Source organism: Pterocles gutturalis, unplaced genomic scaffold (assembly GCF_000699245.1).
Source record: "Pterocles gutturalis isolate BGI_N339 unplaced genomic scaffold, ASM69924v1 scaffold17573, whole genome shotgun sequence".
NCBI lineage: Eukaryota > Metazoa > Chordata > Aves > Pterocliformes > Pteroclidae > Pterocles > Pterocles gutturalis.
Genome location: NW_010120871.1, coordinates 2710 through 28681, shown reverse-complemented (window position 1 = coordinate 28681; position 25972 = coordinate 2710). Strand labels below are relative to the sequence as shown.

At 42.3% G+C, this 25972-nt stretch overlaps 1 protein-coding gene across 1 annotated transcript in view; it reads right to left on the bottom strand.

Annotated features, from left to right (window-relative positions):
• Positions 1-25146, bottom strand: part of LOC104464371 (metabotropic glutamate receptor 7) — a gene marked incomplete at its 5' end in the record, with an annotated part of 72750 nt that extends 47604 nt beyond the window's left edge. Inside the window, 2 exons of the mRNA XM_010077053.1 lie at positions 18985-19124; positions 24946-25146. Coding sequence (XP_010075355.1) covers positions 18985-19124; positions 24946-25146 — 341 coding nt within the window. The remainder of the gene's footprint in view (positions 1-18984; positions 19125-24945) is intronic.
• Between the last annotated feature and the right edge of the window lie 826 nt (positions 25147-25972).

Here is a 25972-nt window from a genome sequence, read left to right as displayed (position 1 = left end):
CCAGCTGTTGCAGGAGCATCCCCACCAGCACAAGGGTGTCGCAGCCCCGGCATTGTCCCAGCCCCCCTGTGCCCTGCAATGTGCCCGAAATCTGCTCCTCAGCCCTGCAGCTCCCCCCTGCCTCCTCACAGCTATTTTCCCCCTGCTTTCAGTGCAGTTCCACAGGAACTTTACCAGCAAGCTGGAGCATCAGCTCCTGATGCCACAGCTGACGTGGTTTGTGCTAGCAAGTGTTTTCAGTTGTCTTGGGATGCTTCAAAATAAAGCTACTTTAGAGGAAAAGCAAAATCTCTTAAGTTTTCTTGTTCCACTGTATTAATTACCTTAAATCCCTTCAATCTATCCTTTTCATGAACAGCAGCTAAAGATCCTTACATATTTTTTTTCCTCTGGTTTCTCCTACTGCTGCCCTTGTTTCTGCCCTGATGTAACAGCAACTGCTGCGGGAACAGATGGCATCCTGACCATAACCACATACAGGATAAGCAAACCACAGCTTTCTAATTGAAGGTGATGGAAACCCGTCACTTCTCAAAGTCTTTCAGACAAAAAACTTGCAATTTTTCATTGTCAGTGCTTATCAGAAACATTGTCAAGAAATCATGACGGCATTCTCAGAATGCCAGACCCTCATCTTTGCACCCGCCAATTCAGACACCTGTTAACGAGCAAAACGCCCCTAGCATGAGTCTCACCCAGGAACTGCACAGCTCGGATTTTTTTCCCCTCATTAATGTAGTGGCAGCTCCTGGGAAGCCCCAGTGTGGGCAGGGATCCTGCAGTGCAAAGTGCTGTACAGACACGTGCAGAAAATACCTTTCCATGAAGCTTTTGAGAGATGAGGGACTGGCTCCCACATTGGCTCCTGTGGGAGAGGAGGGGGCTGCTCCATGGGGTGAAGCCTGGCACCCTGCACAGGGGTGCTGCTGGACCACCCCGAGGCTGCTGCCTGGGTTTGCACCCCCCAGTGCCATACCAGCGTTTCACAGGGTGACTGAGGGAGGCTTAAACTGAAATACTGGAGGTCAGTTGTCTGTCTGTATTTTCCTCTAGTAAGAAAAGTCTAATTTCATTTTGACACCTTTTATACCTGCACTGGGGAGAGGCTTCCTGCCACTCTGCTCTCCTTGCACTGAATGTTCAGCTGTACATTACCCATCATGGGTAAAAATGCTCCTGGCACTGGTTCTTGCCACGTAAAGGACAGTTGGTATTTGGGTACAGGTATAAAAATCTGCATTGTATCTGCATCACACTTTGTTTAACACATTAAATTAAAGATGATTTAAACTTCAACTAAAAACATCACTTTTGTTCCTACACTGTACCCTGCTTTCTGGTGATCTCATAATAAGCACTTCTTAACCTACATATAAACCTCATCCATTTTTCTCTTCCCTTGCCTGATCTTATGTTTTCTTCCATTTAATATTTGTCATCATTTTTTACCAATCTTACCTGCTTTAAGGACACCAGCAGCAAGTTACACTGAGCCCTTGCAATAACATCTCTAATGAGATCCGAAGGCTATTTGTTCTACATTAAACCAAGGACATTTTTAGCACAACACTGATGTAGAGAAAAATGCTTAATCTACAATTTTTGCAAAAATGCTTATTATCATATATTTCTGTTGACACACAATAAAACTGAAAATTAATTATTTTAATGCTTTTATATCAGAGTACAGCTTCGTGTTGTCTTCTCCCTAACGGAAGGGGATGGACTATGCATCTTCAGTATTCATCCTGCATCCCTGCATAATTCTTTTAATTAAAAAAGAGCATGTACTTCCAAATGTGCATTTATAATATACAATTCTTCTCTATTTCAGTTGATAGGTTGGAGCAAATCTATGTTCTGAAAGAAGAGGTAATCTAAGACATTTTTTCATCCTTAAATGGCTTAGAACGAGAGTATCTGTGATCAGTCCCAGGCCAGGGATGGAATGTCAGGGCGTTTGGGGGTTCTTGCTGCTGCCCTTTGTGTTGTGCCCAACGTTTCGTTCCCAGCACGTCTCGTTAAATTGGTCAAAAAGAGAATCCAGTCTAATGGTTGTCTTCGATACTTCACAAAATAGGCTAAGCTCATGGCGCCCTTAATATCTGACATGCAGAAAAGAACATCTCCCGCATGGGGAGCAGCACTGCCACTCCTACACGCTGGGCTTAATTCCACAATATCATGGATTCATTTGAAAATTAAAGCAGCCAGTCCTGTCTATTGCTGTTTATTCTGCTGCTGACATTTTTCACCCCTCAACCAAAACCAGAATTTTTTAGGGGAAAGTTGGATCTCCGAGTGCTTTCCTTCAATTCCCGCTACAACCTAGCACAGTGCAAACCTGGGTAGTGTCAATTATCTGATTTTATGGCTTTTTTCAAAGGGTGCTCTAAAGTCAGCTGTTGTTGGGGTGGGGTGGGGAGGAAAACCTATTGCATGGCATTAAGAGGATATTCTCACTTCAGATTTCAGCTTCATATGGGGAAAACAGCAGCTCGCTGTGGGCCCAGCCCAGAGTGTCTGAATCAAGCGACACTCCCACTGATTTCAACTGGAGCTTTCCTTCCATGAGGAATGATGGTTCGGTGTTTAGTTATACTACGGATCACCTTGAAATCACCAGCAGGTTACTCAGGAGACACAGCTATGAGGGAGAATTTACCTGAAAAAGTGCCACTGTTAAATCTTTTTTTTTTTTTTTTTTTTTTGGGAAGATCTAACTAATGCGGTGCAAAGGGTTATGAAAAATAATAACTTGGTTTCAGTTCAGCTACTGGTTCATACTGTACAGACCACAGACAGGTAACCTGCCAATGCTTATGTCTGCCAGTCAGAAGTCCTGCAAATCCATTTATTGGGTTCCTGACCCCCCTCCCAGGAAGGTTCAGCTCTTTCTTGGTTCAATTCCCGCATTTCTGGCATCCCCCTGAGCCAGGACCGCCCTCACTAGGATGCTCTGTGAGACTTGTCAAAAGAAACTCTCTGCTGAGTACACAGAAAGCACAATTTTTTGAAATCCTCCACGCTTGGCCTGATGAAGATGGATTTTAATGGCCACAACCAAAGGCATCTCCTTGCCATGAAGGTCTGCATCCATCCTTGATTCAGACCTGCACTTTAACATTACTCATAAAAACTATTTGTTTTCTAGATTGAATCTCAGAAGCAGGTAGGTATTTTTGACAATACGTTTTGCAAATCTTTCAAAAAAGTATTCTTCTCAGAGATATCTATAGAGAGGGAAGTTCAATGATTTAAGATTGGCAGTGACAGACAGAACTGAAAGCATCAGACATTTTTTACTAATAAGTGATACAATAGCCTTCACTCAGAGCGGTGTCTGAAAGCTGATTATACAAGGAAGATGATAAGTGCTGTGCCTGAGCAGCCGTAAGGCATGAAGCACATGCAGCACTCAAAACAAGAGCTATGTGCAAACACCTTCTACACATACTGACTCCGTTCACCTTTACAAACAAACTTGCTAAGTCATAACTGTAGGATGTGGGTCAAAAATAGTGATGTCTTGCCACTGGTTATGTTCCTGAAAAGTGGGCACGTTTCTTCCTGATTAGTGACCGCACTAATGAGGATTTCAACTCAGAGGTATTTAGAGCAGACATGCCTACACCTCCTCATGGGAAATTACGTAAAGCAGCCCATTAAACAATATCAAGCCGTTTTACAAAGCTGTATCTTTTCATCAGCCGGGCCCAGGAGGATGGTTGTGCCCTTGGCAAAGCTCTGAGGAGGTGTCACCAGCAGAACTCATAAGCCACAATTTCAGTCTGAAAAAACGTCCGCTCATCCCACTCATAACCTGCGCTTCTGCCAACTCCTGATGTTTCTCTTGTCATATATAAGGAGACAAAATTCTGCTTAATTAAAGGAGCAATTTACAGCTTGACTGGCTACTAACTGGGACAATGAACCAATGGAAATCACAGCCTGGACAGCCCTCTCGAAAGCATTTAATGCTTTTGGCATAAACTGGCTTGTCCCGGAGTGTCACGATCTTCACCCAGCTGAAAGGGCAGCCTGGCACCTCTGATGAACAAGAGCAGTCTGCAGTGAGGAACACGCTCCTTCACATCCACAACACGTCACTGTGCCCAAATGACCACGGCACTGCTACTTCACCCGCCTCTGGGTCTGCCCAGCACTCAGCACCATTAGAGAGATGCAGCACCAGCACTGTGTTGTGCCCCGACCATCCCGCGCACATCAGACACCAGGATCTCAATGGGAATGGTCTGATCACAACAGGACTCTCATACATGGCGATACAAAACAGAAAGAGAAAAGATGAAAGATTTCATGTCAAAGGGAGGTGGCCCAGTTACATACTTATATAAGAAAAATAGCTTAATATTCTACTACTCTGGTGGAAGGAGCCTTCACAAAGTTCCCTTCAGCCAAAGGTGCTTCAGATCTTTAGTTTCTTCTGCTTTTTGGGATGATTTGACATGTTTGTATGTATCTTATTTCAAGTATACCCATGCTGCAGCTAGAATATAAATAAGAATTACCTTTACAGTGCACAATTAGGTAAGGTTACCCTTTGTACTACTCCTAGCAGAGAAGGCTAAAATGCTCTAGCTGACTCTCACGCTGTTTTCCATCTGAAGATCTCAGAGTGCTACACGAATGCAGAAGTACATGATAAATAGGACAAAGGAAGCTATCAGGTAGAATAAAGTCACGGTATCATGAGATGAGAGGCCAAAGCCATCAGCATGCGGTTTTTAGCATGGGCCCACTGACTCCACTAGGACTTCCCACCTATCTGTGCTTCTGTACTTGCTCGGTGCCTGTCCGACAGCATCCAGATGGAAAGGTTTCGTTGTGCAGGACGACAACAAACCCACAATGCAAAGTACCAAAGCACTTAAAATATAGCTCAACTTTAGGGCAGAGCAGTTCCTTACCATTGAAGCAGCTGAAATCAAATGTTCAAATGCTTGTCTCTAACAGGTTCATAGTGCTCAGCAATTCGCAAGTCTAAGGCCTAAATAATAAGCCTGGATGACAATGGCACATCTAGAAGCAAATCCAGGAATTCTGATTTTTCTCCTGAAAACTCCTTCACTGAGTTATTTTTCATGGTATAGCCACGAGCTGACCTTACCCAAGCTTTGAGAAAAGGATTAGCCCTTTATGTTTGTTTATCTCTGCTTATAAGCTAATAACTTTTTTTTCCCAGTTATTTACGATAATGAAAAACGAATACATCTGCCAAATCTGATATATTACTTTCAAAATGGAAAGGGTAATAACCAGAGATGTACCAAATGGCATGTGTGTAATTTGGATAGCATTTATCTTGAAGTGCCTGCCAACTCAAAATGCTTTAGTTTATTTATCCTACTAATTCCCAAGCTGATTCAAAGACCAGTATTTGATAGTCAAATTATTTGGTCCCAGTTTTCCCTTTTTAAAGAATCAGCAACAATGGTACAGTAATTTTCTCATCATGTCTAGCGTGCATGGCATAATGACACACAGGCCGGGGAAGCAAGATGAAAGAAATACAAAATTCCGAGTGAAACTCAGTACCAAACTCATTTAGACCCTAATTGGATTGCTGCAGCGTTATTAATACTATTAAATTATCTTGCTCAGGTTATACTCAGTCAATCGGTCCCTGAAAGAACCATAGATGGTACACAGAAAATTAGGGTTGCCTGATGGGACTTTAATTATACTGCACTGAGAACCTGTCTTCCATCAATGCTGCAGTCACGTCGTGCTGAAACCTGGCAGGGAGAGGAAGAGGAAGGTGATGTGGTGGTGATGGGCGGTGTCTCAGCAGCTGATTCTGCTCCAAAAGCTGTGTGGGACACTGGTGTAGTCTGCACAGAACTGGCATGTTGCAGCAGCTAGACGGACGGCATGGAAAAACCCAGCAACAGAGGCTGAAAATGAAGATCATTCCATGGATTTAATATTTAAATTAATATTGGCCATCCAATCACACCTTACCTAAAACAATAACGGTATTGGACTCGTTGAAATTCCACTAAAATTCTGCAAAAAAAAATTAGAGGGTTTTTTTTTTAATTAACCTTGCAAAGCTAGGGAATTTTGTGCCTCATCACATTATTGCATACTAAAGGAATAATAACGCAACACTTTGCCATCCGTCCTGCCCCTTTCCATCTCTTTGAAAAGTAAAAGACAGACCGGAACTGGTATCTTAGTCCCTCCGGTTGAGCCCTAAATATTTCACTGCAAGACATACTACCAGCTGCACACCCTCCTTCCAGTGCAGTGAATTGTCCTCCCCACTCCTTCCCCTGAACAGGGTATTGCATCCATTAAAATTGCGGGGAGCATCCTGGAGCCCCCCACTCCCAGGGCAGGTCAGGGAGCAGGGAGGTGGGATTTGCCCCCAGGGGGAGGGGGGGCCATGCATAAAGCTCCCACATCCTGAATGAACTCAAACCTCATGTAACAGTGTTGGAGGAGAAAAGCCTGTGCCACCTTTTCCAGTTGTATTTTTGAAATGAAAAGGAACAGGAACCCAAGAACTGCTTTTGCAATGGGAGGTTTAAGCCTGTACTACCCTTCCCCAGCCTATCCAAAGGACAGGCACTGCAAGAATGGAATAAAACATCTAATGATGGTTACCATTGGGAGTCAGATGCTAGAATGCCACTTTTAATGGTCAAATACACATCCCTCCCGACCATCAAAAGGTGCAAGTAACAAGTAAGCAAGGTTGTTTCATGGGAATCATTTAGCACAACATTTTTGTATAAAATGTACATTTTCAGATCAGTGGAAGAAGAAACAAATAACAAAGGAAAACAAAGCAAATAAAGGCTTCCCAATCTATTTTAAGAGCAGGTTAAAGGCCCAAGGCCCTTTTCAGTTGTTTATTTAGGGCCATTATTGCCTATCATGGGAACGATTAGCTTGAGACACATTAAAATGCACGCTATCCATCCGATATTATAGTCTTGCTGCAAACCACGTCAATTTTCTACAGAAATCAGCATTCAGGGACATTTAAAAACTGATTATTTTTGACCCACTCAATACATGTTCTCTGTCAGGAACCTTTATGCTTTGCTTAAATGTTGGAAACTCTAAGGACTGTTCACATGGTCCTGATGTGTGCAGAGCTTTTTAAATACCCTTTATGGGATTTCTTTCTCGTCGCTAAAGCAAACAGGCAGAGCATTATGCAATCATCATAATTTCTACTCTACTATCCTTGGCACTTGCATCTGTATGGGAGCAAAATTTAATTTTGCAAAACACAGCTGGATTATGTTTTGAACCTGCAAAAGTAGCTTTAAGCCAACAGTTCCCATAGCTGTTAATACAATACACTGAAAAAACTTACATGCAAATTCGATAAATAAAAATGGATGCAAACAAGCAAGACTTTGGCTGCTGTTAATGGTCACAGGACTACTGGTGTGACCGGAAGATGCCAACCCACACCTGCTGAGGATCTACTGAACTGAAATCTCAGGCAGGTAAAGCCCAAAAGCTGTTAATCCTGCTGTTCGACTGCCAGGTTTTGCACCTGGAAAGTGTGCCTCAATTCTTGAAATGTGAACGTCTCACCAGAAACCATGTGTACTGCATTTGTCCTCTGCATACTAGCACAATAATAATACTTTTTTTGCTCCCTGTGACAGGATGCACTGTTGATTTGCATCTCCCTGGAGGATGTTGCTAGAAGAGGTTAAGGACCAGCCCCTGAGCCCCCACTGGTGCTACCTGCATGCTCCACCCATGCCCATCCCTGTATGTCCCCACTGGCCACCTCCAGGAGGGGAACACCAAGCACTCACGAGTCACAGAGATAGGGGTATGAAACAAATCCCTCCTGCCACACCAGGCAAACTGCAAGAAGAAATACAAGTTAGATAAGAAAGGAGGTGTCAAAGAAAGATGCGTGACGAACATCTCGGCGCTGCCCTGCTGAGCTCGCTAGACACAAACCTCCACGCTGCTACCCACCACCTCCACGACAAAAGATTACCCTTATTTTGCAAAGGGAAAGACAAAAGTTAAATGCGTGATCCAGAAGCAGAAAATCAATTACTATTTCACTGGTACTCCTCCCTTTTTTTCCAGGGGCAGCCTTGGCTGGCCGTTGCCTCCTGTGCGACTCTGTGCACTTTCAGCCTGCGACCCACAGACTTCAACGGAGAGAATATTGGCTGTCAAACTGCCTTTGCCAGGGCAAGGATGAGATGCAAACGTAAAAGGTGCTACAGCATCTCAATCTGTGGAGATCATCCCCTCCAGAAAGCAGCCCTCCTTCCACTGTGACCGAGGGTGACGAACGCTGCTGAAACGTGCAGTTGGAGCCAACCGATGCTGCAGCTTCACAGCAGGAGTTGTAGGGAGTCCTGCTGGACTGAAACTGGGGAGATGATGGAAAAGCCTGGAAAAACCACAGCTAAAGACCACAGCGGATCTAACTAGAAACCTGAGTTTTCTACTGGATCACCTGACGGATATTTGCAAAATAACCAAGGCCTCACGTGCTGTTGGATTCATGTGCTGTTGGATCGTCTGTTTGTCGTGTCCTGCCTTCTGCTCACCGAGGAGCTGCTCAGGGAGCAGAACAGCTTTGCTGCACATAAGTGGTGTTTTTTTCTGCACAGCTGGGTGAACTTCTCCAAACACAACAAAGCACATCTGTCATTGAGAAGCATCTTTCCATTTTCAGGTATTAAAAAAAGAATATTACACCCTCAATAGCACACAAACTGACATTATTACTCCTGCCAAAAGCAACCAAACCTGTTAATTATCCATAAAATATCCCAACAAAGTATTTGCTCTTGAATATATTTGCTGACAAAAATGCATTAGGTTTGCAAAAAAGGATTTAAGTGATGTGTAGGAGCAAAAATATCGCCTATTTTAAAACCACAGTGATTTATTTTTTGACCTTCTATTTCTCACGTTACTCATTCGCAGAGCATAAGTCTGCCTGCCTATGGGTTCATGGACATTTAAGAGAACAACATATGATGAAGCAAATTCTGAAGTCACCAAGTGTTCTGCTATGTAATTTTTTTTCCATTATAGCTTTTATGAGCTCCTGACGTTTCTGCTTTTTCCCTATCTTTGAAAAGATGCGTAATTCATCTTAGATATTCTCTCAGCCTGGTTTCTCTTAGCATTTATATCCCTACAAACATTTTACCTTGTGACATTCTCAGACCTGGAGGAAAATTATACCGATGCTCAGAGTTGCCAAAAGCTGATATAGTTTAATTCACTTTGCTTTGCCTAAGGTAGCACAGCTCGCGCGGTATACATTACTGCCTAAGCAAAATGGATCAATAACAAAGAGGAAATGACATTTCACATCTTTAATTCCAAGTCTGAGCTTGTTTTCAGAGTGAAGTGTGAGATTTAACTATTGCCTTCCTCTTTTTATATAGTGAAAATCTATACAGAAACCTCAACTGACTGAATAACCTTCCTTTTTTAAAAAAATGCAGTTTTCGTAATTTTCAAGCACAGCAAATAACAGACAGGAGAGGGGTCCGCACTGCTCTGGCTCTTCTCTTTGTGAATTATTTTCTATTTCTGCAGATGGTGGTGACTGAGGGCTGCAGGTACTTGTTCACTTGGATGGTTCCGCTACACTCTTCACACCCAACCTCATCAAAGCTTCCTAATGTTCCAATTCTCTAAGTTAATTTCCCCACAGCAAAAAAATGCCACCCTGGTTGGATTTCTGCTTCCCTTCATACAAGACAGTGCTGCCAGACGATTGTGCAGGACGACCACCCATGTACCAGCTGCTCAGCCACGTGCAAATGATTTGCCAGAGTTACAAAACCCTCAGCTTTCTGTTGCATACACGCAGATGTTAATGCAGCCAACATCATGCTGCTCCTGAGATTTTCTGGTTTAATTTGGCACGACGTCATAAATGTTTGGCACAAGTGCTTTGAAGGACACTTGGAGACACACTCTGAGATTCTTCAGATTACAATATGTGCTACATGAGATTTTTTTTCAAAGAAAGCATAGGTACAAGTGGGATTATCTGCCTTTATGGATTATTTGCAATGATTTGTTTAGCTCTTTTCTGTGGTACAGAAGATGTGCTGCTTGATTCACATGGTTACAATCATGTATTTTGAGGTTGTGCCATTATCTGAATAAAGATTATTTACAGCAGCCATTTCTAAACCTAATGCATCAAAACCACCTGCAGTACTCCAAACCACATGGATTTTATTCCAAGAGCACTTACCAAATCAGGCTGTAATCACAGCCTGGGAGCAGGACCTACGTGATTTCAGCCCTGCTGCCTGTTAGCACGCGTTCTGGAGACCTGATGGAGGACTAAAGGAATTAGCATATGGTCATTCAGCGGGCCAGTGGTGTGAAAAATTCCCTTCCAGTTGGCTGAAAGTTAATTCTGCAAGTTAAGATAATTAAAGGTGTTCATGCCGGTCATGGCTGACATGAGCAATGAAAGATTACAGAATGACAGAGCAAAATAAATAACATCTATTATTATAGTATACAACATAGCTATTGACATGTTGGGCTCAGTAACTCGCTAGCCAAAACATGTAACTGGGATGTATTTTAGTTACACTCTGATGTAATTATTCACCTTTAAATTTCTAACTAGTCTGCATACAATTTGGCTGATGGTGTAATGGAGGCTGAGCTCAGAAGCGCCCAGCTATGGCAAAGAGCTTTGGAAAGAGGTTCTACACCTTTTCAGAAGGACTTTACGTTTCTCAGCATTTATGCTGTGAATTAACTCCCATAAATCCAGACACCCATGGCCGCACGAGTGCGACTGTTCTTGCATGTCACCTGGGGACTGATGGGACACTGAAAAGCCAGTGGAGATACAGGACCAGGGCCAGGGGAGCAGGAGATGCAGTGTCAGTAACAGTGCCAGGGGGAGAGGGGCTTCAGGTAGGTCTAATTCATCTCAGTGGGGTGTAAACACCTGAAGAAGCAGCCCAGAACTTTCTAATGAACCATAAAACTAGTTATTTTAGGGCAGAATAACATTTCCAAAGAGTGCCCCAAGAAGTTAAGAAATACCATTGGACTTGGACATAGACAGCAGCATCTGCAGTTCACCAGGAGCAGCACGGGCTGAGCAGAATTTCCACTGGAAAGAACAGCCTGGATGAAGTTTCTTGCCAAAAATGTCAATGAGGCAATAGCAGCTAAAATAATTCATATTTTTTCAGCTATCAGAAACCCAGTTACTTCTGGATACAACTACATCTCCATGTATGCCAACATGCTGTAATGTGCAGCTAATTAAATCTACGGGTTTAGCCAATTTCATTAAAAATGTAAACGGTGGCAATTTTCAACAAGTGGTGCATCAGCTGAAAGCTCAAGGTTCTGCACTGACATATGAAAACAAAACATACCAATCATGCTTAGTACTTAAAATCTTAATTTTAAGTAACACCTCGACCTCATTTGCTGAATTTGTTTAATGAGACTGTCTAACACCTGAATAATGCATACTCCTGTCAACCCATCAGCTCGCAAGACTTCAGGCTCCAGGTTGTAATAGAGACGTGTTATCTTTGTACTAGATACTCATTACAGCCTATAATAGGAATAGGAAATGACAGTACAAGGGCCAATTTATGTGACAATAACTGCAATGAGAAAGGAAATTGATACCAATTTTTATCTGCCTTGACGTAATATTTGAACCATGATTTTGAGCTTACTCAGATGTTGCAAACCAACAGAAATCTTAAGGATTACATATTGCAAAGGTCTGCGCATTTATATACATCCATCCATCTCTACAAATATAAGGGCATGTAAACACACAGTTTGTATATATATTTGCAAATAGGGGTTTTGTGGTTATACATTACATGCATAGAGAAGCTAGAGCTGACAATGCTATCAATAATTGTGCTTTCAGTCGTACGCAACTTCACTAAAATGAAACTGTTTAAGCTGGAATTTTCCAAGTTGGGAGATGCCAAATTTCTATTTTTAAATTTCAGATAAATACTTCAAAATACATTATTTTAAAAGCATCTAAAAAATCCCCAAAATAACCCTATGGTCATTGTGGTGAAATTCTCTTATCCCTTGCTATTTGAAGCAAAAAACTTTTACTTGGCCAGATATGTGCCCTTTGGCTCTCCTTCCACCAGAAGCTGGGGAAATCCCAGGCTTGCAATGAACTGAAATTTCCATATACTCTAGAAAGATTTACCTTTTGCTGCAAAATATTGGGGAAAAAAAAAATCCATCTGCTCTGAATATGCTCTACTCCAAAGGAAAAAAAAAAAACAACACACACAACAAAAACAAAACCCAACGACAAAACCAAAAAACAAGGAAGGGAAATAAATTTGAACATACTATTTCAGAAAAATACCATCTGTTGGCAGAATATTTCTGAGCATCAAAACTTTACTGAATACTTGCTCAGACACAATTGCCATTCTGGATATTTTACCAAAAAAAAGTCAGGTACGTACAGGTCTCCTGCCAGAAGGTTAGACATTTAATTTCTCTTTTCATTAGCTTGCTGTGCTAAACATTTATTGACAAATTCTATCACAGAGATGTTTATGGCACGTCAATAGATTAGTCTGAGCCCCAACAGATTCAGTAGGTGCTGAAATGTGCAGGATCTGCACAAACTGCACAGACAAAACTACAAATGTACTTAATATATGTCTACTGGTGGGGGGGAAAAAAAATTGCAGCGTGGACGTTGCATCTTTGTCAACAGCTTGCTTTGAAACCCTCCCTGCTGCCATCAGGGACAGCGATGGCTCCCTGTCTTCGGTGGGGTCAAAGCTGACCCCAAGCCAGACGCACTCTCTGTTTGCTCCAAGACCAGAGACTCTGAGGCACAGGAATGTTACTTTTTTAAAAGCAAGACTTTTTTCCATTTTTCCTCTAAAATACTGGCCCAAACCTACAGCGAAGAAAACAACATAATACAGCTATTTCCCCAAGGAGGAAGGAGTTATTAGTAAGTACAGAGCGATTTCCTCGCACTGTATAACATGAGCCAGGATTTATAAGCGGAGTGGGATCTATGTAATGTACGTGTTTATGGAACCATATTGATAATTATCAATACTATTACTCTTCTAAGCACTTGTTTAGAAAGATTGCAGCAATATATCCCTTATTGCTGGAGGAAATTAATAAAAGCGTAAGGAATTGCTAAGCAGCCAGCCTTCCCAATGCTGCCTGCAGAAGGCTCCGTTTAACCAGCGGTCGTGTTTCCAGTGTAACATCGCTTCATGCGACTGAACAATTGACAATTCCAGGGTGCATCCATAAAACAATACCAATTCTTTTGTTTATCTCTGCACACAGTATGTTTATGCATCTTTAATATGTATTTGTTTCTTTTTGCAAACAAATTAGTTAGAGAAATGTTTTAATTTTATCTGGAGCTTACAGTTAAAGCTGCCTGATGCTTTGGAAGGGAAACATGTTTTGAGTGAGAGCTACCTGAAATCTCTACAGTGCAATAATGGACAGGACATCATGTTTTTCACCACTGCTCTTTATCAGTCAAGGATACACCTTTCTCAGCCATCCTGAAAATGTGCTGCAGCATCTGATGGGTACCCGAGTGCCCAGTAGCACCTTTATGAGCCACAACACTGAGCTGGAAGAGCGCACTTGACCAGTTGGGAGATGCCAATGCAATTAAAACAACATCATGCACCCTATGTGGACACTAATAGGCTAGAAGTACAGCATTAATTAGACAATCAAACTGAAAAAAACCCAACCCATTAACTTGCTCTAGGAAGATATCCCTCTCTAATGGCAAATAAACAGGTTTCCTGTAACCATCTCACTACTCACCAAAATGAGAGTGAAGGTGAAACAGAGCATCACGTCCAGCACTGCGAGGAGAGAGCACTTCCCCATGGAGAGCTTCCTTTCTGGCATTCAGTCAAGACCCCCAGTCCATTACGCAGGATCTTGGTACTGCAACAGTGCATTTGTTACGAGATCACAGAAAGCAGCTTGTGTCTGTACGCTGGAGTCCGGACAGGTCTCTCCAGCCTACTCATGGCTCAGCCTTGGCAGTGCTGACACATCCAAATCAGGACCAAGCCACTCAAACTGAAACTCTAAATGGGCTCAGCCTTTTAATGACCCCCCCAAAGCTTGTCAGTATGAAATAGGAAAACAGGGTAGAGATAGAAGAAAAGGACAAAACTCTGGCTTTTCAGTCAAATGCAAATCTGCTGGTAACTTCAGCAATACAGGAGATTGAGCTGGGATGCCTACTTGTCCAAATCCAACAGTGGTCTACTTACTGGGCAACACTTCTTTTAACAAGAAATGTTAAGAGCAAGACTAGCTTTGCTTTACTTATCATTCTGCATAATCATTGGAAATTTCCAAATTTTGCTACCATTTTAGAAAAAAATTTGAAGGAAATGGAACATACGCACATTGTGCCTGCCCATCCATCTGTCTGGACCAACTTCCTTTCGAATATCTTTTGAACTTGCTGGCCAATTTGAAGCACATTTGCTATAAGCAGAGATTTCTGAAGGATGTGTCTGCAGGGCTGGGAAATTCAGTGGACAGTTAAAAGAAAGATCCACCAACACTGAGCATCTCTCACCCTTTTGGTTCAGCCAGCCAGCCAACAAGTTGGCAACTGGGTAATTCAAAGGCAGCCATGATACAGGCTGTTGCTTGCGCAGCAAATGATGCAGGGGTGTGGGAAGGGAGTTCAGGCACTGCAGGGAAATTGTGGAGAAAACTATGGGAAGGTGTCACAGGGTACGTGATGGAGAATGCTGCTGTGATAAGGTACACAGAAAACAAATCCCTGGAAAAATAAGACTCAACAATTTCACAGGGATTGTTCTCTTAATTTTTTGGATTTTGACAGTTCGGGGATGCTTGCACATGTCTGGATGTGAAAACATAATAAACCCGGGACCTGATGAGTTAACTCTATATAGAGAAAGTGAAGCAATATCGCCAGATTTCCCATGAGAACCTGAAGTTCCTCTAGGAGCGATCCATTTCTTTCTCCTTCAGGCACACCAGTTCCTCCAGGAGAGATGAGTTTCTGATTTTTTTCAGGCACCTCAAAGCATGAGCAGTTGCATTCATAGAAGCCAGGAACATACCAGAGCTGGTCAGCCAGTTCCTTGCATTCCTACAGTGCCTCCTGTTGAGCAACCTCAAAGTGCTTTACTGAGACTGACAAAGGCACACACATCAAGAAGATGTCTATTATTATTGGATGTACGGTATACATGGGGTAAAACAGAGCACGAAGAGTTAATTTCCTTTCTAAAATTCTAAGTGAAAGACAAAGTATGAAAACAGAACTTGTGTCTCCTGGCCACTCTGCATTCATGCTCAACCCACAGAATCATCCTCACTATTTCCTATTGCTGGAACGGCACAAGCATTAGAGATCTGGTTATTGCTAAAGTGGAAAAAAAAAAGTTACCCATTTGAAAAGCAAAACAACCAAAAACCAGCTGGTACATGACACACCCCCCTTTCCCCATGGTAGGTTTCCTCCTTTTCACCACTAGCACTTTTGGCTTTTGAAACACATTAAAGCTAAGTACAGTCAAAAGAGTTCTCATAACGATGCAACTGCCTTGTAATACATGAGCGTACCCTCAACACTAGCACAGTAACATACAATCCTGACTTCAGATGCTACTATTACTGTGGTCAATAGTTTTATTGTCTAGTTGCACTAGGTGCATCTTTGGTATTCAACAGGCTCTGGGGTCACAATACAGGATTTCACTGGGGATGCAGCTGGGCAAATTGCTGATCCTCAAATTCAAGACAAAGCATTTAAAATTGCAGGAGGACGTGAACTATAAATATAGCATACTAAATCTGCATGCAGGGGGCCAAAAAGGGGCTGACAGAGCTTGACACGACCTTCATAAAAGAGAGCGAGGCAGGGGGTGCTCTTCCATGACCTCTTATGGGAGGTGGGTGGGCAGCTTGTAATCACAACTTCACTGCAGGGAGAACAAAGCCTTGCAACAGTTTTTCATGGAATACTGGCCAAGCCATTTAAAATTAGACATCTGCTCATTTTATCCTTGCCTAGATATTTGTGAAATACAGCCAAAATTGTTACTAAATCATGCATTGATTACTAGGCAAAGCTAGGTTGCTTGACATCAAGCAAGCAAAAGAAAATTTGGTGATTACACTGTCCTTATGTAAAACCTTTATCACGTCCCAAGTTTGCTGCATTGAAGATCCATAAAATATCTTCTTGGTTACTGACCAAATTCTGACCTCAGATATAGAAATGTAAATCCAGGGTGAGTCAACTGCGCTCAGAGGAGACACTCCACATACAAACGTGCTACAGGGAGAGCAGAGTCTGGCTCCCGTGTGCTCAGGGAGCAGACATCTGCCTTTGCTGAACACTTCTACCAGATACAGAAAAGCAAAGGCGAGATAAAGATGTGGAGAAGAAATCAGGATTGAGAGAAATACAAAGTCTCAGACATATTGTAAAACCAGTTTTATAAACTCATGACAACAAAAACAACCCCAAACTGGTACAGCATATTTTAAGACTTGCAAACATGTTAAAGATCTCCCCAGTCTATCTACTGCCTTATGCAATAGAAAGAGAAATGCAAAGAGAAGTTATTGTGTAACTTTACATGAAAAAATCTGATACTGCTATCAAGATTAATCAGCCCTGTGCCCTCCATACTTCTGTCTCTCACTCCAAAATGCTGTGAATGGAAAGGTGGCAGGTACCAATGCAGATGAGTCTGATGACAGACTGAACAGTAGCACTGTTGTCAGGGAAATAAAATGGCAAAATGTTCTTGCTCCTTCTTTGAATGAGGACAATGATAAAGAAGAAAATATTTACTCACCTACGATGGTCTTAGGTATTTATTGACCTACTGCCTTTGTGATCTGCAGTGTCCTTACCATTACGGCCCGCATAATAAGGTAGAACAACTTTACTCTTTTGTAACTGAGGAAATTCAGAAGCACAGAACTAAACCAGACTGCCCAAGACGACAAGTCTCTTGGAAATGAAGCATCACTTTAACATTTTCTAAATTAAAATTAGTGCTCCCACCAAACATCCTCTTGTGTTCGTATTAAAGAAATAAGAACTAGGGAGGTAGATCCTGAAGTCTTATCTCCACAATAATTACTGAAGACAAATCACAGCCTTTGGCAGTTTTCCCTGTGATATATTTAATAGTAGCTATTAATTTGGTTGGTTATTTTAGGGTATCCTTGACTTCTCTAAACTCCACAATTTTCTTTATTACTGTAGGAAAAGAAAAACAGGAACAATCACAGCAATGCTAATCCTGTGTGAGAAACTGGGACCCATAAGTCAGTAGAAGGGAAGTTACTGAGAGAATCTCAGCTCCTGATATAACCCTGTAGCCGTGAGGATACAAGGGTGAGGAAAGTGTGCTTTTTATGGAAACATTTAACACAGCAACAGGATTACAAATGAAGTTCCATTAATTTAGCTTTAAATTTTAATGAATCAGGATGTGTAGTTTATATAAAGAAGTATTTACTTAATGAAATATTAATTTTTTTTGCTAAAAGAACTGTAAATTGCAAGTTAATATAGTTTTCCTTAAATAGAATATAAAAAGTTGAAAAACACTGAAAGAGTATACAGCACATCAAAATCAGCTGAAATTTCAGAAGAGTAAAATAGTGTGGTCAGTCTCAAAGAGCGGGCCCTTGGTAAGCCACATTAATTACTTTATTTAACAAAAGACATAAAAACATTAAAAATAGAAAGGATCCTACATTCGGTTACACTCCAAACGATGGCGTTTTGATCTGCCAAGGCAGCCCACAGCTTGCACCAGGAGCTGCATGGGTGGAACGGTGGCAATTGATGGGTCTCATCCCCCAAGCACAGCAAGCCTTACGCTGAGGCACAAGCCACAGTTGCTGTGACCACACACAGCACGCCAGCAATGTTCTGGCCACCTCCTGAGGGTGTGTCGGGACTGGACCACTCTCACAGAGCCTTCCCTTTCACCCTGTGCCCTATTTTCCATGGGAATCCAGCAGCAGAGGTAGGAAAGGAGCCAGAGCACACCAAGGATGGACAAGGCAAGGAAAGGGAGCTGGTACAATCTCAAGAATCTCATTTCCAGAATACCTTGATTTTATTCAGGCTCTGTTACTGAAGAGCAGTCAAACTGAACTGAAAACACTGTCTTTGTGCCTTAATAACCATCTACAAGGAGTCAAATAACTAGAAGGTTAAACCGTCCCTATTTCTCCACGTGTCTAAGGCTCCAGCAACTTGCACAAAGTCAAGCAGGAAGCCTGAGCCCAGATCTCTAGAGACTTGTCCCAGACCATCCTCCTACAGATGAAGCTGACACCAGAGTCTCCAGCTTTCTCAGCCACCAGCCATGTTTTTTTCATCTGGGAAACATCAAAGTCTCTTGGGGGACTTTGATCACCTGCTCTTACTTACTTGTTTTTCTTTAGGCATCATTACAAAAAGCCATCTCATTCATATGGATATCTTTGCTATGTGCTTAAAAGTAACACCGGAAAACTGAGTCACTCAAAAAACATTTAGTTTCAGCTTTCCTAAAACTAGAAAAACTGAAGAATATAACTAGAAAAACTGAAGAGCATCTGCAAATGAAAGCCCATCGGTTTCAAACCACAACGCATTACTGCTTCAGTTTCCAAGTTGGCAACTAGGGACTTCAGACACACAAAAGTAATAAAATTCGCATGATCACCTAATGCCTCTATTAGTGTGATGAGTTTTGATACACAGAGTACAGAGAAAAGGTTGCAGGACAGAATAGAAGACAACAGACAAAAAAAACCCACAAAAAACCATTATGTAGCTGCAAAGAAATTTTAATGATCCTATTAACTTTTGCAGGATAAAAAAAACCAAAACACCACATTTAGTGACTGTACCTGACAAAAAAGTGCAAGCAAAGAATAAAATGGACTCACGTTGAGCTGGAGGTCATCTGTCCACTGGCCGACAAGGCGGTAGCCCGGGGTGCTGGTGTTGGTGGTGTGGTACTGGAAGATGTCGTAGCGCCCCGGTGCATCACCATTTTTGTTGAACATCACTGGAGTGCCAGCACTGCCTGGGGGAAGAAAACAAGACAAAATCCAACCAAACAACCAACAAAAGCCAAATCTTTACAGTATCTGTTTTATTTAGTCATGGTTGAGAGCTTTGGGACTAGCAACACATTTCAGGCAAAGGTCATCTATCGCTCCAGCCATCTGAAGCAGAGACTTCAGGACACAGTGGCATCATCTTAGCACTCATCCAGTGATTAATTATTGCTGCTCAAACCTACTGACTAAAAATAAAACAAAGCAAAACTAGATCAGCCTTAACTTCACTCTAGCTTTGCACAAAGCAAGAAATATCAGAAGGTTTTTCTTCCTGCCCTCCAGCCTCTCTCCCATCTCTCTTTCCTCAGGGAGTTCTTCAGTGAAAATCACTCCTGTGAATGGAGCTCTAAATGATTTTTTTTTTCCCCCAGAAAATGTTCCATCTGCTTCTGAGAGATACTGCTGTCAGAAGTCAGTCCAGGTCTAGTGAATCTTGACTAGCATCCAGAAATAGCTTCCTCCTCCACAATATGTTCTTATTCCCGTAATCAGCATGCAGTTGGGACGGAAAAGAACAGACTAAGCTATAGAAGACTGTTCGTTGTGTACTCCCTTATTTAGACTCTATGACACTGACACAGGATGGAAAGTATCTCGGTCAGGAACAGTTCAGGATCAGAATCCCGATTTGACTTTATTTGCCATATACTAAGGTGACCAACACGAGTAAAGAAGCACAGGGCAAGCAACAAGACGAGGATATCCCCCCCAGCCCTTCCTTTGCGCCTGGTGCTGGGCAAAGCCAGCTGGCAGCCTGGAGCTGCACCGACAACCGAGCGACGGCACGGACGATTCCTGATCCTCAGGCGAGTTCTCACCAGAACATCTGCATTTTAATTACCATGGCATTAGATGTGAACCCTCTCTTAGGGGAGAATTCAAAGCTGTGTTGCAATTCCTCAAATCTCCAGGTGAAAACTTCAAGGGTGACATTTATTCCAAGACATATTAAAATAGGTTTCAGTAGGGTAGAGTAACATTGTGTCAAGATTGAAGATTATGACAATACTCTAGCATATCTATATTCAAAGCTTCCTCCTCCTGCGTAACTTTTTGTTCCCTAAAGCAATGAAAAATCTCTCCTGTTGTAGCATTGAACTTTAAGATTATGGTTTTCTTCATGATTCCCATTCTTCATTGAATTCCAGTGAGTCAAAAGAGATTTGAAGGAGTGAATTAGCATAGTTTCCATTCTAGTCCTGGTAAATTGTTTCCTGTCTATCCTACAGTCCTCCAAGATCAGATACAGATTTAGTTCAAAGGCTGAAACAGAAAATCTTCCACTGAAATCTCCCCTTAGTGGTTCCTTATGAGCACTAGGCAGATATTTAATTGTCATTACAGATTAATGTAGCCAGAATACACTTACAGTGAAAACACTTAAAGCGAATAGGAAGAAATAGCCGTAATTCCTAGGCTCCTTCGAAAAGTCAGCACAAATGGTAAATGGGATTTAGCTAATCACGACTCTTAAAAGGCTGTATATTATTAGTTAAGCTTGGTTTTGTCAGAGCTGACAAAACAGTACAATTCAAAGGGTAGGAGCTCCCAAAATGCAACACAGACATTTGTGCATTCCCAATATCCTGACAGAACGCTGTCATAGACATGAGGAAGTGTCCATGTCTGCGTGCCAGGAGGCAGATGGAGAGCAGACACCATCACCATGGCCATGTCAAAGTCACCAGTACTGAGGCAAAGTTTGCTGCCTCGAAGTCTTCTGGAGGCTGAGGAGAAGCAGATGAGAGCGTGTCTATGGTTTTGCAGGAGCAAGAAATTTTTTTTTTGTAGGTTATTGCTAATTGTTGCTTTGCACAGCTGCATGCAGACAGCTTTTAAACACTGACATTTAAAATAAACCTTAAAACCAGTGGATGCACCTGGATGCTACAGGGCTGCAGACTCCACAGCAACACAGCACGACACAGCACTGTCTGCTGGGTCACCTCTGGAGGTCTCTAAAGACACCGTCCCTTGGGACATCAAGCTCATGTATGGATATGGACACTTGATAGTCTGCAGTAAGCACCTGCTGCCATTTTCAGGTGCTTTGCCATTTATGCATTAAAATTATACAGAAAAAAGTTGTGAAAAGTCTGGGATCTGTAGGGAAGACGGATATCTATAGCAACGCAGAGAACTGATAATCGCGGGTCATAAGTCAAGCAGAAGTGTCCCATTTCCTGACTTTGAAGTTGGAGTAATTGGACTCTCGGCCAATGATCTGCTTATTAAGTGCAAGCCTTCTTTAACCTTTTTGTGGGCTCTGGTGCAAGCTTTGGTGCTCTTTCTGTGCCATCAGTCTGTAGGGACCCGTCAGTCCTGTTTTACATCGCTACAGCATTTCAGTCTCCACTTGCAATTCCAGTTCTTTTGTGCACTTATAAAAATTATAAAATGTAATGCACGAAAATCTCATTACAGGGAAGAAACAGTGTTTTCAAAAATGATCCTATTTGTTATTTGACTTCTTGATCTTCTAATTATTAAAACATATGTTTGTTTAGTTGCATTTTGATACTTTAAGATTTATTTTCCTCCTCCTAAGATTTCCAAGAATTTTGCTCAGCCCCAGCAAGCACTTCAGAAATTGAGTGTTAGCCTCTAGACTGCAGCTTCTTGCTCATTCAGAGCCTATGACAATTTAATTCATCTTCAGTTCCCAACAAATAAGCTGCCTTCTCACAACACAGCCACAGAGAGGACATGACACACTTTCACCTGCAGGATGCATTAAAAAAAAATACACGATCTGACTGAATCTGTAGGATTTCAATCTCTTAATCACCAGAAGATGCGAAACAAAATAACAGGAGGACAGAGCGCTAGTTAAGGTTTTTTATTATTCAGCTCACATTTACTGCAGTTTGAGGACCTGAAGGGCTGGTATGAACAGAATCTTTAGCTTTTTCACTGGCAAAAATACAACCACTTCGCACTTTGAGATTTTCAGAATCTCACTGCACGAGCACTTGAGGTTTTAAGTTTTCCATATTTTGGTCCTTTTTATTCTCAAGGTAGTGCGATGATATCAAAATTCATACTGAGCTCCTAGTACAAATCCAGTCTCTCTTCATTAAAGCATTGGTTGAGCTCTTTCTGCATTAATGTCATTACCTTTTCAAGGAAGAAAAGACTCCAAAAGCAGGTACAGACAGGATTATTTCAACTGCACTGTAACAAGGAGATCTGTTACATGCAAAGAGGATCGCAAGCTCACGGGCTCAGGATGTTTGGAAATGGGCAAATTTTTTTCTCTCTGGCATGCAGTTTGGACAAAGCACTCCTGCTCCTCTACTTTCTGTTTTTACTACAAATTTAGGCAAGAAGACTGGGAGAACAGGATTTTAAGCATTGGCTAAATATTGCTTTCCAAAGGCTAACCTTCGTGAGATGGAATTGCATGGCTGCACTGGTGACTCAGGGAAGGGCAGGTTAAGAACAAGGCTAAAAACAAGCCAGCTGACACAAGCCCAGCAGTGCACTCCTCCATCCCTGCCCTCCCAGCCATGATGTGATGGCCAAGGAACATGCAGGCACCCGCACCCCTGTCCCAGGGGCTCCCAGGCTTTATCCACAGGAATGGACCACCCAAAGCAGCCAAAGCCTCTCTTATTCCTTATTCCATTCCCTGATCCCTCCACATTTTTCATCCACTTGGCGAATTATACGATAGCTGCTTCTCCTGTGCCACTGGGAAGACTGAACCAGCCCATAGCAGTTCTGGGAATTTACTTTCCCGTCATACCAAGAAGAAACTGGCTTCAGAGCACGGTTCCATAGCTCGAAGAATGAGCTCCAGGAAGGTCACAGCTGAACATGGAGCCTGGGCACACCAACACGTGCAGTTATTCACTATGAATATTACAAGAAAAAGCTAAAGTCTGCCCTTGGATACTGAACCTTAAAAGGAATTGGTTCTTTCCCATGGAAAATGCCTACACATGGACAGCCAAGAGGAATTAAAAAGGTTTAGAGCTAGCTCAGTTTTGCCACCATTCTCATTCCCATGCTAAAAAGCAAACCACCACTTCAGTCTCTGTGCTGGACATGAGTTCCGTGTGTATAAGCAAAGAAAAACACCATATGGCCGTGTAAATAAAACACAAACAGAGGGAAAAAGTAATCTTTTAAAAGGCTGACCAAAGAAACAGAAATAAGGAAACCGAAGTTGGTGCAAAACAATTATTGGAGCTAGACAGTAGGCTACATCAGCTGGGCACCTGGTTTCTAATAAATTATTTCTCAGCTCTGTTAAAATGATTAGATGAATGTTCATAATCTTTATATGCAAGATGTCTGGAGATGATCATGTATGAGCTGCTTACCAGTGCTAAAATGGCCCAGGAGGAACACTGCACACGGATGCTGTGCTGCTTCTACAGGAGCTTTGTCCTTTATAATTAACCTTCCAAAATGAGGAGAGCAGAACTCTCCATACCTCCTCAGACCATTCATCTCAAAATCTGTTCCTGGCTGTAGTTCACACCACTTACTTCAAGGAAATAAATTAAAATCTCCTCATATTCACCTTGCTGTTTATAAGATGATTTATACAGGAAGGAAAAATATCCTTGGCACAAATGACCGAGCTTGACCATGAAATACCATCTGTGTTCTTACCTTTAAATCTCCCAGGTCCTATTGGCTATGCGTGGGTTTTGTTAAGTTTATTAATAAGAATGTTTATTAGTAGATGGCAGCAGGGAACACCCCCCTGTGCTGCCCAACAAGAACGTGAAGCTTACCCAGACCCCAATTCCAAGGCAGTGACAGCCCTGGCTGCCTCCCACATTCCAAAAGAGTATTTTTTCAGTACTTCCCCAAATGTGTTCTCAATACGGATTTGGAGGTCTAACTTTTGGTGCCTGGTTAAATCTGTGCATCTTATACACAACTAGGGCAGGAGCAGTAGGACCTGGCAAGCACATTCACAAGGTTTATGGAGGGGAAAGAACATCGGGCTGCTGTAACATTACCTGCTGTAAGCGATGTGCGCTGCTGCCTTGGGGCTGGTTGCAGGTGAATGTTTGTTAATGAAGCTTATAAAATTAGAGTAAAATATATAGAGGCAAGGAAATTTTGCTGATATTCATACACTGCAATGAAGAGAAAAATACATGAAAGCCTGTTGTACTGTATGAAACAGAGGGCTGGCACTGCAACCATCACCGCCACACTTGGGAAGCACCGGGGGATAAATGAGCAGCAGACAATGAGATAAAATTCTCCCACCCACATGCTCAGGATGTTCTGTCTCTCCTCTGAACTCTTACTAGAGGAATGAAGGTTGCAGTAACCACTCTGTCTAAACCACATAGTTCTGGCTCTGCAAGTGGACCCAGTCCTTCTCTCCCTTCATGTGAGAATCCAGCTAGGCTGAATTTCAGACAGTTAGCTTTCGTCAAGTCCAGGGACCAATTTAAATAAAGAGGAAAAATGCTGTGTTATGCTAACAAACTTCTGGGGTTTCAACAGGCATATTTAGTCAGAGACAAGCTTAGGCTTTTACCCAGCTATTTCTCCCATAGGAAATCAGCCTTCTGGAAGGTATCCTAAAATAGCAGCAGCGATTTCTGTCTTTGGACAGTAGTAGCCTATTTGCCTTGGCTAAAACATGATGCTTTCAGATAGATACTAAACAAACATGGTCTTCTGCCACAAACTCCAGTGAAACAATACAAAAAGTCTTGATCTGCATTGAATGAAAAAAAAGAAAAGTGAAATGAAACAGACAAAAGTCCCATGGGTCAATATGCTCCCGAAGAAGCGGTCTCAGCTCACCGTTGAAGTTAACGCTGCGGATGTACTTAAGCAGCTTTTTGCCTCCCGCGTGCTCCATCTCGGGGCAGACGCCTGCATAGTCGGCGCAGAGATCCTTGTTCATGTGGTGCAGCGCGTGCGCCATGGCATACACAGCGTCGATCACAAACTGGACCTTCCCCTCCTGCTCGTAGTGCGAGTCTTTGCCAATCCTCTCCTGTCCTGCACGTCAAAAAACCAAACACACACACATATATACACATGCACAGAAGGACAGTAAGGAGCAGTATTCTCCTGATATCAAACACAAATTAATCCTCTTGGAGCCCATTTAAAGGACTGCATATTTTAGTCAACACAATAAAACATTTTGACTTATGGTTTTACTAATTAAAACAAAACCAAACCTCCTTTCTTCATAGTAGAATCACCAACACCACTTCTTGCAAGTCATTGTACCATAATCCGGAGAAACAAATCCTACCAGAATCACAAACTCGAATCTACAACCTGCAGGGACCATCTTAGAGAGAAAACACCAGACTCCATATGCTCCCAAAGTATATCTTTGAAAGACAGTGGCATTTAAAATAAAGCACAGCTGGCATTTTAAAGTCTGATGTTTTGTTCTGCTGCAAATCCCAGTCTCCAACCAAAAGACAGAGGCAGACTGAGGGAAGAAAGAATCACTTCAGGGATGCAGCCGAAGGGCCACTCCAGAGAATGGAGCGAACACGTTGCCTGCTATCAATGCCACCTCAGGAAGCTCCGTATGTTTCCATTAACATCGCACCGCCCTTCTGCCCAACCTGCAGAGACCGAAATGTCCTTCAGAACACACTGATGGCCTTCAAAATATTTTAGCAGGTGAGAACTTAAGGAATCCAAACGCTTAACATCGTTCTAACTGCAATGGGGGGAAAGCAGGGCTTTGAAAGTCATTCCTTGATTGCTGCAATGCCCAGAGTGTTAGAAATTACAAACCCTCCACCTTGGAGATCTTCCCATCCAACAGGCCAAGACACAAAAACAGTCTGAGAGAAGGGAG